The sequence below is a fragment of the Crocodylus porosus genome, unplaced genomic scaffold (assembly GCF_001723895.1).
Source record: "Crocodylus porosus isolate Cpor-Errol unplaced genomic scaffold, CroPor_comp1, whole genome shotgun sequence".
Classification (NCBI taxonomy): domain Eukaryota; kingdom Metazoa; phylum Chordata; order Crocodylia; family Crocodylidae; genus Crocodylus; species Crocodylus porosus.
Window position 1 is genome coordinate 97,854,409 of NW_017728918.1, and position 16,280 is coordinate 97,870,688.

The following is a 16,280-nucleotide window of genomic DNA, read 5'->3' on the forward strand; positions in this document are numbered from 1 at the left end:
CAGCTGACTTCCTGCCCTTTGGGCAGGGGGCTGGACTCGATGATCTCCCGAGGTCCCTTCCAGCCCTAATGTCTATGAAATCTATGAAACTGTAACAGAAAGAATAGCCTTGATCTCCCACCAGCAAGCACATATATTCTTGGGGAGATATTCAACTTGTTTTTCAGGATGTAAGCAATGAAATGCTACCTATCGTACAGAATTTGTTTAGAGACAAGCAAAAGACATAATATATCTTGAAGAAACTATGAGAATGGTGGCTCTTCCCATGCTGTGTCTAAAGACCCCATGCTATGTGTCTAAAGACATAGATCAGTAAGCTAAAGAGTCTCTTATCTTTAGTTAGAGGCATAGCAAACTCACTGATTGTCTGTGGCAGGGCAGATATTCTGATCACTGTAGATAGGAGGAGGGGGGAAAAAGGGGAAGGGGAGGCTGACATTCCCATGTTACTGCTGCCACCACCATTATCTTGAAATAATTACAAATCGCCCATACCTGAAGGGAAAATTACTTTTCCTAAACGAAAACATCATTTATCATGTCCATTTATAAATTCAGAAGAAATTCTCTCCCACAAGATGTATCAGACTTAAAACCCAGGGACCTTGGTTCAGGTAAATGCTCTGGTACCAAGAAGCTTATCTTATCTAATTTTGAAGTCTTTTTTTTCTTAAACATATTTTATGCTGCCAGCAGGTAAGTAAAGAAAAACAGATCCCTGTGGATATTCAACTATGAATATTACAGTACATTCAAGTAAAAAGAAATGATTCATAGCAGAGTATCTAACTTTGTAAGGGATATTACTGGAATGCCTCAAAGGCCGTTGAGGCTGCTTTGCCCCTTATGCCGCTTTCAAAAAACCCAAGGACTAGCACAAGGGTATACAGGATACATGTGAATCATGAGTGCAATCCATATGGACACAGATCGAAAAAAGAACACTGAACCATCTCTTTGAATATAAATCACTTGCGTCATAATTTCCCTTTACAGCTCATCCTCATTTGCTTTCAGTCACCTTAAAATTCCACCTAATCCTCTTGCTTGTGACAGTTACAGATTATCAGGTCTCCCCTTCTGTTTTCTCTGGTTCCTTAGTGGCCAGTTTCTTCCTTTCTTGACTCTTGGATGACAGTGCTTTCTGAATCTCATTGTCCAACTGTTTATCAGGTTCTCTGATGATTTACAGCAGGATTGTCCAACTGCTAGCCCTCAGGCTGCATGAAGTTACAGCCCCTGAGCTCCTACTCAGCTGCTGCTCCCCCTCCATTACTCTGGCCATAACAGCAGCTGGAGACTCTGGGTTTCCTCTCCCTCCTCTGGTTGTTGCTTTCTGCCCCATAAGATATGGCAGCACAGAGAACTGAGGGTGAGCCTGAGGCATGCAGTGTACTGGGGGGCTGGGGGAGCAGAGAGGATAGAGGTGTGCAGTGGTGATGCGCCCGATTGGGCATGTAGTGTAGCTTGAGGGAGGGTCATGGACACACAGTGCAGGGTAGGTCATCCCTGGAGTGTGCTGCTTGGGAGGTTTGGGGGTGGGGGGGTAGGGATGCAGCTCCCAGGCAGTTGGAAGTTGCATAGCTCTCATCTACATGTCGCTATGCCTTTTTTCCCCTAGCACATCCAACATCTTCTGCAGAGAAACCTCTCCTAGTTTAAGGAGGGGAGAAAACATTGCACAGCTATTGTCATTTACAAACGCTGTTCCACTGCTGACCATGACAGTATTGAGCATAGGCAGGAAAACTAGCTTATTCCCTTTCCAAAGTTTCTCCAGAACTCCACATTCAGTTTCACAAGCTAAAACACAAGATTTTTAATACTGATAACAGTAACATACATGCAAAATAACAGCATGACAGGTTTATCCTAAAGCATTTTCATTTAAAAATCAAGCTCTTTCCAATGAAGAGAGTTAGTAGAAAAGTTGCTCTTTTGAAACAGTGCCAAATGAAATATACTTCATCTGAACAGGACTTTTTAGCACATCTGAGATCAACAATACCTTCACTTATTTATAAAATCATTCTTTGATGCTAACTTTTTTGTTTTGTTTTGGGTTTTTAGGGGCACGGGGAGAAAGGTGGTTATCCTCAAGTCATTCACATCCAGTTCTATAATGGCCCTCTCTGCAAGTATAGCAACACTTTTATTATGCATCTTAATGGCCCACGCAATGTGCAAACATAACTTCATTAAGTATTTTGTTGCTTAACTATTCCCCACACTATTTCATGCAAGAATACTTCTATTGTATAAATCCTAATAATTTGTTTTCATGTTAATAACATCACAATATTTTCCTTTAAAATTCTCAGCTTTTGTTTTTTAAAAACATAAGGGGTGTTACAGAAAATAATCCATGCTAGCTTTTGAGGTTGGATATGGCTTACTACCAAGTATAAAATATACCTCTGTTCATTCCTTTTGTCAGCATGCTACTTTAAACATCAAGTGTTCTGTTTCTACATAAACAATATATTATCTTGACAATTGCTTGCTTTTTTATATATTCAGGAAGATACAGTGACAATTTTCAGCACAGATTTAATATAATCCAAGCAAGAGATCAGACTTGTAAATATGCTGCAGTCAAACAACTTGACTATACAAACATTAAAATGATTATATGTACCCACAATTTAAAAAATTGCTCAGTACAATAGGTGATAAGTTTAGTATGAAAGATGCAAGAAAAAAATCCTTGAAATATCTTTTACATTAGGATTTTTTAAATTGGTACACTTCTACCACTAAAAAATAAACTGTAATTCCTATAAAAATGTGGTCTACTGTTTTATGTTATTGACCTCTATTTGCTTATCTTTTGTAAAAAGCTCTTAAATATGTGTTTGTATACATCTTTAAATGAAAAGTAAAAGCCTTAACTTATACTAAATTACAATCATAACACCCTGTGAATTTAATAACTTTTGATAAAAACTGGCATGAGCCACATACAGCTAAATAAAATTACTCCATTATGTTTTCACTGAATCATTTTCTTCACAAGTTACTTTGAGGCTTTCTCTTACTTTTGCACTATTGTTTCTAGCTTACTTTACAAGTGAAGGTGAAATTTTGGTCTCCCATGCATAGCACACATGCTGGGATGCAATTATTTTGTACAATAGCTTTTACAATAAGTTTTCTCACTTGTTGGTTTTATTGACTTCCTTCCTAAACTATGGTCTACTCTAAAAAGCAACTGTCTTACTGAACAGCTGTGTGTGTTGTAGAGTTGTATTGGTTTTGCTTTAGTGGCAAAAACAAGCAAAAACAAAGGAACCAAAAAATATTTCTCCTGCTTTTAATTCATACAAGTAGGCAAACAGTTCTCACATTTTTCATGGGGGAGAAGAAAATACATGCTTTGATTACAGCTTCACCTGAACAGTGACCCATCCCTGAAGACCGAAATCATGGACTGTTAAAGTTGAAGTCCCAAAAAAATCTGAGACCTGAAGGACAGGGTTTGGGAATGTTACCATGAGATCAGCCAGCCTACTTCAAACAGTCACTGAGCATAACTACACATACATTTACTGTGCAGTAATTTACCATGCAGTAACTTACTGAGCAGTAAGTGTTTTTTACATCAGCATCTGCATGTGTTACTGCGTAGTGAGGCATCTACAGGTGCCTTACTGCATAGTAACTACTTGGGTGTAAATCTACATCATGCAGGTAGCAAATGTATGCCCAAGTTGGTGTAAGGCACCATAGTTACTGTGCAGTATGGATATGCACGTGTAGACACGTGCCTGTACTGCACTAATTTTCAGTTACTGCGCAATAACTTGTTACCATGCAGTAACTGTGTACGTGTAGATGCATCCACTGTTTCCAACCAAACCTTGCTAAAGTTAAGAGATACAGCCAGTTACAGGGCTGAAAGGCCATTCTTTTTCAATTGTTTTTAAAAGCCCTGTTAGCAAAGGAAGAATGCCTTCCAGGTGGAACTTCAAGAATCGAAAGCGGCCTTACAGAGAACCTGAAGTGACTTAACTAGGTTGCTGAGCACATACTTATATCTCAAATTCCTGTCTCTATATTAAGAATATTAATATAGTTAATTAACTGTGGACAATTCCAAAGAAACAATATAACTTATTCAATGTTAGTCACTGGAATAGCCTACAGGCAACATGACAAACTGAAGTTATTTTAATTCTTCCTTCCTCATGAAAGAGTGAAGAAATTAATACATCACAGCAGAAATGAAGAAAACAAGGGGGAGGAAAAACCATAAAATAGCCACCCAGAAACACAGAGAAGACACATCAACACAAATGAGGAACAGAAGGAGACAGGTTCTGAGGCTCTAACCATTGTTTATGTATATTATTTATGCACTGATTCCTCATAACAAAATGCATTAAGGGCTATATTGCTTTTATTAACATACAGAAGCATTGAATTTGATTATATAGCTTCTTTTTAAAAGCAAATTACTGTTTCTCAAGACAGTACATTTTAAGAACAGAACCAAAAAATTGAGAAGTGTTTTAATTTCTTTAAAAGTTCTAAGCATGAGTGGGATTGATATTTTGCTCTGAAGATCCCTGTTATCTCAGGTTACTATTTTTATATATAAATAACCAAATATAAATGCTACCAATTTTTATTCCACCGTAAAAGTAGTACTTCAGAGATTGATCCTGTGGCTGTAGCAACAGTGTTGAGCTAATGTCTTATGTTTCTACCAATATTACAGCATAGCAATTTTGATGTATCCCACAGGAATAGCAGAGGGCAAGTTACCTGTCATATTACTATAAACATCAAACCTATTAGCATGCTTAACCTCACAAAACTGCTGTGAAATACAAACTGTCTGTATTTTACAGATGGGAAGTCATACATAGGTAGATTAGATGCAATATTCACAGAAGAACTTAGGTGCCTAAAATGGGACTGGTAAGGTGGAGCTTAGGTAGAACTAGGGCCAAATCCTAGAAAGTGATTCAAAGAACACCCTATTTAACTCCTTTAAGCACTTGAAATCACACAGGCATCTAAGGTTTTGCTAACCCTGAACCCTGTCTTTATCCCTTCAGTGACTAGACATGCCCGGAGGCACCATCATCTCGCCTTAGGTGACTGTTTAGGTCAGGGGTGGGCAAAATGCGGCCCGGGGGATGGATGCGGCCCAGCAGGCCATTCTATCCAGCCTGCGGGGCCCCTAAAAAATTTAGAAAATTAATATTTATCTGCCCTGGGCTGCCTATCACACAGCCCTTGATGGCTTGACAAAACTCAGTAAGCGGCCCTCTGCCCAAAATAATTGCCCACACCTGGTTTAGGCATTTAATCTCCCATCAAAGGTCATATTGGATTTGTAAAGCAAATGTACCTGTACCTAAATTCCCAGAGGGCTCCCTAACCTTGTAATAATGCTCTAAGCATACCTAAGTGAGTTCACCCAAAATAACTTTAATTCAAACCATGTGAATTGTGGTTGGCATCCTTTGTATAATAGTCTAGTAGCTGGAACACTTGCCTAAGAAGTGAAATGTGGGTTAAATTCCTTTTTCCCTGAGGCAGTTCAAGACTGCATATCCAAGCAGAATGACCTAAGAACCATGTAAGATTTAGCTAAGGACACTTATGAGAAACTGGGCATTTATACACGTATCTTTTTGTCCTGCGATGCGCCTGAGATCCGGCAGGTTGGAACAGACTCAATTAATCAAGTCAGCTCTGCATGTGAGCTGACACGCACTACGCTGCTTTGCGTACAGTTGTATAAGTGGTGAAATGTGCTTCAGTGCACAGAAAATAGGGGCAGTGCGCTTTTGAACCTCCAATGTGTTTTAGTTCAAAAGCACGCCACTGACATTTTCTCAGCGCTGGTGCACATTTCACTGCTTATACAACTGTACACGCTGGGCACTTTTAAAAGCCCACAGTCCCTGAGCGGATGGGGAGGGGGGTGGGGCAGGGAGTACTCACTGGTTCCACTGATGAGATCAGGTTTGGTTTTCATAATTTTGCAAAATTGTCTTCTACAATTCTCTGTCCATCCTGTCTGCTTATCTGGATTTTTTAAAGATGACAACAACTTGTTGAGATTACTATCTGAAATAAAAAAAATAAAAATATATTATGTTGCTGTATATTGCACATTATAGCTATATTTAAAATGTATGCAGACCAATAAAAATCCCCAAGCTACAGAATGGCCTAGGGGGTACCACCCAAAAAACAGTATTGGTCCGAAAAAAGAACTGGTGGTTACCATGCTAACTTAAGTACCTGTAGTCCAGTAATATTAGGTTTCTAAAGGTACTTAGACATCTGCCTCCCATGTGTGTTAAGCTTTTAAAATGGTCCATAAACACAAAAAGCCTACTTAGGAAAAAGAAAAGATCTTAATCTACAAGACTATCTATCTAAAGCAATCTAAGCCATTCAAAAATCATAAATTAAATCGCAAAGAAAGTGCAACTGATCTAAACTCATGATATTTTATTATTTATATAGAGGATGTATATACATACACACAGATGTTAGAGGGGCACCAATAAAGATTTTTTAGGCCCATACTGATGGCCGGTTATTGACCAGCCATATCAGCCGATACTGATCCGATTGCTGATATGCAGCTCGACATCTAGGAAAGCAGAGTCTGGCTGGCAAGTCTGTGGGGGGAAGGAAGAGTCACAGTGGGGGGCAGATCAAGGCCCCCATGGTGAGGGAGTGAGTAGGACTGGGGCAGAGGTAGGTGCTGCACAGCTGGGGTGGGATGGGGCATGGGATGGAGCCACAGGTGACTCACCTAGGTAGTGCAAGGGGATGGCTCCCACCACTGTGTACACCCTGGGGGAGGTATGGGGGGCATGTGCCCCCCGGATCTGTGCATGGGATGGGCTGCCTCTGTGGGCTGGGGGCTATGCTGGGCTCTTCCCAGTGGGGAGGCAGGGCCAGGGCTGTGCTTGGGTTGGGCAGAGAGAGGCAGGTGACAGTGTTGGGAGGAGGAGTTATGGGGGGGACTACAGCCACCCAAAAATTTGTCACAGCCCCCCTACAAGTCCCGCCACCACCCACCCCACCCAAGTGTAGCCCCAGCCCCAAGAACACAGTGGGCAGCCTGTTCTCACCTCATGTACAGATTGGTGGGGCACATGCCCCCATGCCTCCCCAGGGGTGAGTGCAGCAGAGGGAGCCGTCCCCTCCCCACCCTCTGGCACCCCCAGAAGAGCTACTGCGGTTCCATCCCAGAACCTGCCCCGCCTCAGCTGTGCAGCACCTGCCCCTGCCCCATTCCCTACCTCAGATCCCTTCCTTCCCCCACACCCCTTCCCTCCAACAGTCTTACCAGCTGGATGCTGCTCTCCAAGCTGTTGGACTGCACTCCTGGTCATGTGTATGCTGAGGCTGCACATATCTATGCAGCATTTATCGGCAACATTATCAGACATATCAGCCAAAAAAGGCCAATTGCCAATAATGTCAATTTTCCTTATATTGGTGCTGATACGATATAGACTGGTGTATTAGTGCACCTCTAACAGTCGTGTACCCAATTTTAAAATATATTACACATTTATACTTTGGATTCTCTCCATGTGCATGATTGTTTTTATCCTGTAAGTGCTTAAGTCATATTTCCCCCAAAATTACAGACACTTGGGGTGGTTAGATTGAGTTAAAAATGGGAACCCGATCCAAGGTAAGTCAGGATGGGGAGATAGCGGCATGTAGAGGGATCAGGGGGAGTGAGCAGAGTCCACAGGGGCTTGGGTGGACATTCTGCCTGTGCTCTTCTGCCTCGAGGTTGTGACACAGCAAAGTAAGTGTAACTGGCCTAAACTTATGACATTTTGTTATTTATATAAAGAGGATGTATACACATACACACAGATATGTACACACTTTTAAAACATATTGCACATTTATATTTTGGATTCTCTCCATGTGCATGACGGTTTTTTATCCTGTAAGTGCTAACACTGTATTTTCCCCAAAACTAAAGTTTTCTCACCCAACACCAAGCTATTTACTTTCTTACATTCTCAAAAGCCTCTACTCCCCAGCCTGCCTGTGTCCTGTGCCTGTCAGCTGGACCCTGTAGGACATGGGGTGAGAAGGGACAGAGGTCCCTGACCCACCCCTCCCCTAACACAGCCAGAACTGATGGGGAGAGCATGCCATGGGGGCTTTCCTCCCTCCCGCCATGACTGGCCCAGCCAAGGCAAGGGACTGTGGGCCAATTCCCTGCCAGCTGTTAGGGTAGTTGGGGGGGGGGCTGGGGTGAAAGCGGAGGCTCCCACCCCAACCAGAACCCCTGGAGAAGACACACAGGCAGCAGAGTAGGAGAGACAGTCCCCCACTACAGCTCTCCTAGTGGCTCTTTCTACTCCCCACCTTCCCCCCATCCCTAACCCCCAGCAGGCAGCATTCCCTCTAAGTTGTATAGCATGTGCAGCCATGCAGGCACGTTCATGCCGCGCTCCCAGGCATGCCTGCAGGGCCATGCATGCTGTGCAACTTAAAGGGAATGCTGCTAGCAGGGGGCTGGGGAATGCAGCCCTGGCTGGGAAAGTCAGTGGGGAAGAGGAGAAAGCCCACTACAGTGCTCCTCCCCCTAGAGGTTCTGGCTGCATTTAGGGGGGACCAGGACAGAGGATTCCACTCCCCCCCCCAATACCCTTCTTCCCTCTCCACCCTTAACAACTGGCAAGGAACACAGCCCTGGTTGGGCCAATCAGCGGGGAGGGGAGAAAGCACCCTGCAGCATACCCCAAGTAGTTCTGGCTGGAGGAGAAGGGATGGGGGCCTCCACTTCCTCCCTCTCCTGTGGGCAGCTGTGGGGCTGGAGGGCCAGGGAAAGATTCTCTCCTGCCTCTCCCCCTCCTGGTGACTGACAGCAGGAGGTGGCAGTTTGTGCCCAGCAGCAAATCAGGTCTGACCTACTCACTGGCTGGGCTTGGGTGTTCAGCAGTGTCTGGCAGAGCAGGAGGCATGTGGAAGTGCCCCCAGCCTGCCAGTACAAGCATCACCATGCCCTCTTTCACCACACCACAAATGGAAGAATGCATATTCTGTTACTTCCTGATCTGTTCTTCACAGCTTAGAGAAACCAATGGAGGTTTAATCTAGTCTACCTCAGGCTTCTTCTTTTATTGTACCTGAGTGCCTAAGAGTCCACTCTAAGTCTGGCAGACCAGAAGATTAAAAGATCTCCAACCTGAACTATTAGGAGCAGAAATTCTGTAATGGCTGGTTTTCTTCTTGCACTCAGAATTCTATGATTTCTTTAAATCAAACATTTTTGCCAACTTTAAAACCAATGTACAACATCTAATTCTTATGATTTAGGTGAACAATAAATACTAGAGAACTAGCTTCATGCATAATGACACAGAACGTTCAGTAATATATGTGAAGCAGTAATTAAACGAATGTGGCATACATGGTTTTTGTTTCCCCCCTGCCAAGTTAAATCTGAAACTGACATCACCAAGGATTTAGAAGCTAGGAACTCGGGAACTTTAAGGCCCTGATCCTTCAGTGACACAGCTGTGTATAGCTTCACTGAAGTGAATGGACATTTGCTCAGGTCCTATATATGGGTCCTATACATATGTGATATAGGTATCCTTTATTGATGGATCACAGCCTTATCACTAATGAACTGACCAGGATAATTAACTCTTAAAAGCCTACCAACAAAGGTTCAATTAAATTCTTCAGAAAACAAAATCATACTGTAAGTGATTACCAACTCCCCTCTTCCCCTGCCCCTTTTAGGAATCTATATGCTAGTCTCATTTCTCTTAGGAATACTTGTTGCCATATTTATTTATTTTTTTCTAAAATACCATTATTCTACAATAAACACACACTTGCAAGTGACCTTATTCTTGTAAACTGGTAAAATATTTCTTTTTCTTTTTAATGAGTTATTTCATTGCATTACATTTTACTGTATTATTACATCACACCTAATTCATTTTAAGAAAGCCTCAGGAATTTAACAATTTATAATTAGTACCTTGCTTCTTTTTCACTGGGATTTAACTAATATATAATATTTCAAAAAAGCTGATTCCAGTATCTGACTTAGTCGTAGTAACAATTCTTCCAAATTAATTAACAAAGACATTCCCTTGTTATCCATAAATAATTAAATCCTTAGCCAGTGAATTTTTTAAATAATACACATTAACCTTAATAGTGACTTCTTTGAGTATACAAATTTAATATGAGCCAGGATAATATTTCTGTACTATTCCAAGTACTTACTTCCAGCTGTTTCCTTTTGCTGCTGTGTGAGAGTTTAAGATAATAATTGTGGAGGAGTATCAAGTTACAAACTAGTAAATTTGCTTTCCAAAGTTTATCACGTTTAGGTTAGCAGCTGAGAATCAGACAGCAAATAAAATCTAATATTTGGGTGGTAATAACACAAAATAAAAGGCTGAGGTGAAATCCTGACTCCAATAAAGTGAACAGCAAAATTTCCAAAGACTTTGACTGGATTTGTTGTCTGAATTTGCTTTACATAGTTGCTCACAGACATTCTCAATAACATTTTTTACAATGCATTTCCATATATGCTGCTTTATCCTTATCTGTATCCTGCAATTGTCTGGTTTTCATTGTGTCTGATCATGGTTTCTGAGACTCTGCTTGCACTTTATACTGACATTCAAACATCAGACTGAGTTTGAAAATCAGAACCATTTCTAGACCTTGCAAAGTACTTCACCTCATTCCAGGGCATGCACAAAGAGCTGGCATCTAGCACACTCATATCTCCTGAAGCTAAAATGAACACAAAACATTTTTCAGTCCTAACCTAGGTCACACAACTGGAGTAAGTAAGAAGGCTTATTAGCCTTCTATGCATCACACCCGTATGGCAGAACAGTTTCTCTCAAGATTTCTTGACAGCATATATGCCACAGTAGACCTCTGAAGATACTTACTATCTGATTTCATTTTTCTAAAGCCAAATACCATGGTTGTAAATAAAACTTCAAATGTGGACCATGGGTAACTGATAGAGAGAGCTACTGCAGTTTGAAGAACATCTGCACAGATTTTCTACCTCTTATAGGAGGGAGTATCCCAAATGACTCTACGCAACCTCTCTTTTTAATGCCAAAAGCAGATGACATTTAGAAGATACCACCACTAATATTCCACCCCCTCCCAAATGAGTGATAGGGTGAAGAATTGCTCCTAAGATGTTTAGCAGAGCACATGCAAGCTCATCTGAAGGAGCTAAGCTCAAGGAGTTCCATGGGGCCAGGAAGCTATATAATCATGTTTTTAGTATCTGAATTCTCTACTTGATAAGATTCTATTTTTGGCCACCAATAGAGATGGAGTTTATTTTTGCACAGAGCCCAAAGGAGTACCACAACTCTTATTTCCAATTAGACGTCTATTTTCTCTTAACATTTTGCAGTTAAATAGTCAAAGTCACTACTCCCAAAGGAGATCACTACAACGTAACATATTTTTAACTGACTTTGTATTAAACAAACGGGTCTTGATTTAAATTTGAATTGCAAATGATTACCTTTCAACAGAGCTGCTGACACCTGTAAAACAGCTAATTAATTCTTGCAACTTGCTAGTATATGATCAGCCAATTAGATGTCCAGTTACATAACGCTTCTATGTAATATTCTACCAGTTAAGAAGGTACTTACATACATCGAGGTTACTAAGGTCATATGGCTTCTCCAGGACCTTATGAATTCTACAGGAATATATTCCTGGTCCTGAGGTATAACAGGGGCTTACAGCTCCAATTCTGCACAGTTCCACAGCTAAGAAAGACAAAGGATCAATGTGGTTGTCACCAATTCCCCCAAAAGAGCGCTTCCTTGCAACCACCAGGCAGGGAGCTGGCAATATTGCTATGGGGTCGACACTGAACAACTGTGCCAGATCCATGCCACTGCTACAGGGCTGCTCTGTGCCTCAGTCTGCAGCAGGGATGGAGCCTGCTGCAACGATGCATAGGTAAGGAGCGCAGCAGAGGGAGAGGGAGAAGTGGCATAGCATGGGGAGACTGAGGCTATGGGGAAGAAGTGCAAGGTCATGCAGAGACAGTGGGGTAGGGCTGACATCTGTTGCTCCAGCCCCAGCCCCAGCCCCAGCCCCACCAAGCCACAGCAGCTGCCTGGCCCATGCTGCCTCATGTTCGATTGTAAGGGGCTTCCCTCTCCTCCCCTTTGTTAAAAGGGGTGGGGGGTGAAAACCTCATCTTCTAATTGAGCAAATATGGTAAACATATCCTTTGGGTAAATCCTCCTACTCAAGTTTCTGTTGCAAAGTGGAGCCTGTGTGTTATTTCTGCCTGCATGTGTCAAAACAACCTAATTTTTAACCTAGTGAAAAATGATGTCTTGTTGCCAGAAACAAGCAGCTTGTTTCTGGCAACAAGACATCATTCCTTCTTATCCCTCTTCCTTCGTATCCCTGATTACTGAAAAAGATGTGCTGAACTAATAAACCATCCTAAAATATCCAAAACTGTGACTTACTGTAATTGTTCCATTCACAGCTACCTGTCAGAAATGGCATAGAAGTATTTCTTTTGGTTGGGCACTTGTTGCAGGATGCACATGTATTTATCTTTCAACAACTTCACAAGCACATGTGACTCTGGAATGACAAGACTCAAATATTATAACCCCCTTCTGGCAGCACTTCCCACCTTCTAGTTAGTGCTGAATCCAGAACATCTGCTAAGCATAAAACTTCCACCCTGCATTTTTTATGTTGGTTCTCTCTGAAGTGACAGACTAGACTGACTTTATATTAGTTCAACTGTCTTCAAATCATCTTACTGGGGAGAAGCCTAGCTATAGTTGGGAATCTCAGCTATGTATCTACACTCTGACATTTCCTACATTAGTCTTGCAGACAACCATAGTTTTATTTGAAAAAATATCAAAGAATACAACACATTCCCCATTCACCTTAGCTTATCCTGATTACTTTTTCAGGTGTCTTGGCTTTAAATTATCTTTGAGCCCCATATTCCTTTAATGATGTCAAACTATCCAGCTGCTATTTAAAATAGTAAGAACATGAGACTACGTGAAGTTTTTTTATGAGTCCAATGCATGTGGCAGACGCATTTCATATATAAATCCAAACCTGGCTATTTACAACTGGGATCCAGTGGCCCTGATCATAGCCTATTAAACAACTTCTATTTCTTTTGCAAATAAATATCATCACACAAGTTAACTTGGAAATTCTGCTGTTTATACATCATTTTCCCCCTAAAGTTAATCAAACAAATAGACAAGATTATTTGGGTAAAATCTGATATCTTTTGTTAGATCAACTAAAACAGTTGGAAAAATTCTTTGGGTGTCAAAATATCAAGCAAAATCAGCCTGAACTCAAAATTGTTTTTGTCCAACCCAAAATTACTTTTTTCAGCTAGTATAGTATTTGTTGAAAAAAAAACCCGTCCACAGCCTAGCATCATCCACAGTCCACACTTCATGAAAATATTTAATAGAATGTGCCTGAGCATAAACCCTATGCAGCCCCACTTGAAATGGCCTCCTAGCTTGATAGTGAACAGATGATAACTACTTTTTGCGTACACATTTTTTAATCAAGGTATGTACCCACTTAGGAAGATTTGGTCCAAACTATATTTTTCACTAGTTTGCTTTAGTATCATGTAGAACAGTATCAAAAGCCTCACTACAATCAACAAACATCATCTCAAAGTCCAGTTATCCCGTCAAAGAAGGAAATTAAAATTTGTTTTACACTATTTACTCCTGACAAATCCATGTTGGCAGCTTATCACCTTATCCTCTAGGTGCTTATAAATTGCTTACTAATTTGGTCTAGTATTAATATAGTATTTCTTACATTTGAGTCTTTGCAAATCACAAACAGATCAAAATTATTTGTTGAAGGAATCCACAAATAATTTCTAATGATAAAAGTCTCTGAGAATCTTATACTTTGTTCAAAGACAATCTGAACAGGTAAAATAGAGAGAATAGTTGTTATAAATTATTCACCAAGTTCTAATGTACTCCATACACAAAATCAAACCTGAAGCTGGCTTTTGTATATATATTCATCTGTTTTGTCTAGACAATTCCACATCTTTCCACATTCCACACTGATGTTCAGTGCAGCAGCCAACTGTTCTAAGCACTATTTCACACACCACCAAGCTTTACAAACAGGGACTGAAATCAAGAAAACAGTGCATAAAAAATCCTGTAGCTTAACCATATTGTCTTGCTTCAGCTGCCAGACAGATGATGAATTTATATCTCATGTATCACCCACCTGAGACGAGCCAAAAGGTTAATCTTGAAGTTTGAATAAAGAACGGATTACTAAGTAGAGCACTGCAGACTGACAGATACACAAAGCAACACAACTAAAAACAAACTAACCTCCTTAGCCAAATAGATACAACAATATAAAATCCCAGCCTGTTTATAAGATTATATTGTAAGAAAAGAATAAAAATAAATTGGTACAGATGTTTGCTTGGTGTTTGGACTTTTTATCTGGTTCGTACCTTGTCTGATATCAGCTTTCTTAGGAATTTCTCTAAGATAGCATCTTGGCAAAGGGTATGATGAAAACATTGGCCAGGGATATGGATCACTACCCTAGAGGAAGCAAAAAGACAAAAACAAACAAAAATGACAAGAAGTGATATTAGCAATTGAATTAACAGTGTTTATCCAAATCATCTACAAGTAAAGCTTGAATATCTCACAATTAATTGCCAACAGATTTGTCAGAAATTTTACCTATATATTATGTTTGATTGTTACCTGCACAATTTATCTGATACCACCATTTATTATCATGATATTCCATAATGAAAAGAAAAGGTAACGGATACAAAATTCAGCAAGTGCATAAAGCAGAAGGTTTAACCAAACTGCTCTGGTAACTAATGTTGACAATTTTGATTTTACAATTTTTTTCATTGAAAGGAAAATTACACCTTTCAAAAGAAATATTGTATTTCCAATGTTATACATTGATCCATCTGTCTTTTTGTGCTGACAGTAATTTGCATCTCATCTTTATGAGAGTGACAGTCACTGAGAAGCGTAACACTTAACAAAGAACCTGCTTAACAAATACTGCACTGTGGGAATACTAATAAGAGCCACAAGTATTTGATATTCCAGATGAATTGAAGAAAGGTAAAACCATTAGATAAAAGAAAAATGTTACAAACTGAAAACTATCAAAAGTAAAAACAAAAGGAAAGATAAGTTATGTTCATTTTCACAGAGAAGCAACTTTTAATAAAACTGTAAGATAGCGTGATATGGCCATGGCATTACTGAAGCACATATTAACCCTTTTGCTTTGGGAATAACATCTTTAATGTGCATACTGCTTTGCCTACAACAGAAAATATTAAAGACTTGTTTTACATAAGGTTGGTATTTCTTGATGGTAAATAACATTTACATAGTGAAGTAGTAGTTAGCAATATTAATGCTAACTCCTAGAACAAATGCTCATAAACAGAAAAAACATCATTTTTTTCTTACCTTATCTAGTATTCTTGGAGGTAAAATCCGTTCCAATGGTCCTCCAATGAGATTCATCCTAACGAGAACATGGTTTCTCTCTACAGAAAGACCATCAATTATAAAATCTCTAGGGGGAAAAATATTTTGATTTATGAGTGATGCAAGTTGCAAATTACTTCAGAGATACACTAGAGTCAAAGAGTTTCACTGTAAGTCGTGTTACACCTGTACAAGAAAAAAAGGACAGGAAGAACTCACCTAATGTCCCTTAGAGGACTTAGTTAATTGTCAGCTCTGTATTGATCCCAAATAGTAAACACTGAACGTAACAAATTTTTAACATTCAACATGGCAAGAGAGATAATAAAGAAACTGAATGTGATTTTAATAACTCTCAATTCCTGTAAACCATGTAAATCATCTGCACTACAGGCCTTTCTTTAAGGAGAGATTGCACACTAGCTAATTTTGCTTAGGCAATTAGCAACTAAAAATCATAAAAAGAAGAACGAAGTCTGAGTTATAAAGAGAAAATTTCAAAATATGCATCTTTTTAGGTAACATAACTTTATAACATAGACACAAGACTCCTTAAATAATGTAAACTGAAAATGACTTTTGAATCATGCTATGTTGTGCTGACTATTGTTAGAAGTATAGTTTATTTTAGTTTGTATGTGAAAAAAAATTAATCTCACTTTTTCTTAGTTTTTTAAAGACATATCTTTTTTATTAAACATTAAGGTCTCAATGCTA

The 16,280-nt window shown here is 39.9% G+C and overlaps 1 protein-coding gene across 1 annotated transcript in view; it reads right to left on the bottom strand.

Moving 5' to 3' along the window:
- Positions 1-16,280, bottom strand: part of TBC1D32 (TBC1 domain family member 32) — a 166,602-nt gene that overhangs the window by 60,775 nt on the left and 89,547 nt on the right. Inside the window, exons 25-27 of the mRNA XM_019537971.1 lie at positions 15,543-15,651; positions 14,543-14,636; positions 5,962-6,087 (exon numbers count right to left, since the gene is read on the bottom strand). Coding sequence (XP_019393516.1) covers positions 5,962-6,087; positions 14,543-14,636; positions 15,543-15,651 — 329 coding nt within the window. The remainder of the gene's footprint in view (positions 1-5,961; positions 6,088-14,542; positions 14,637-15,542; positions 15,652-16,280) is intronic.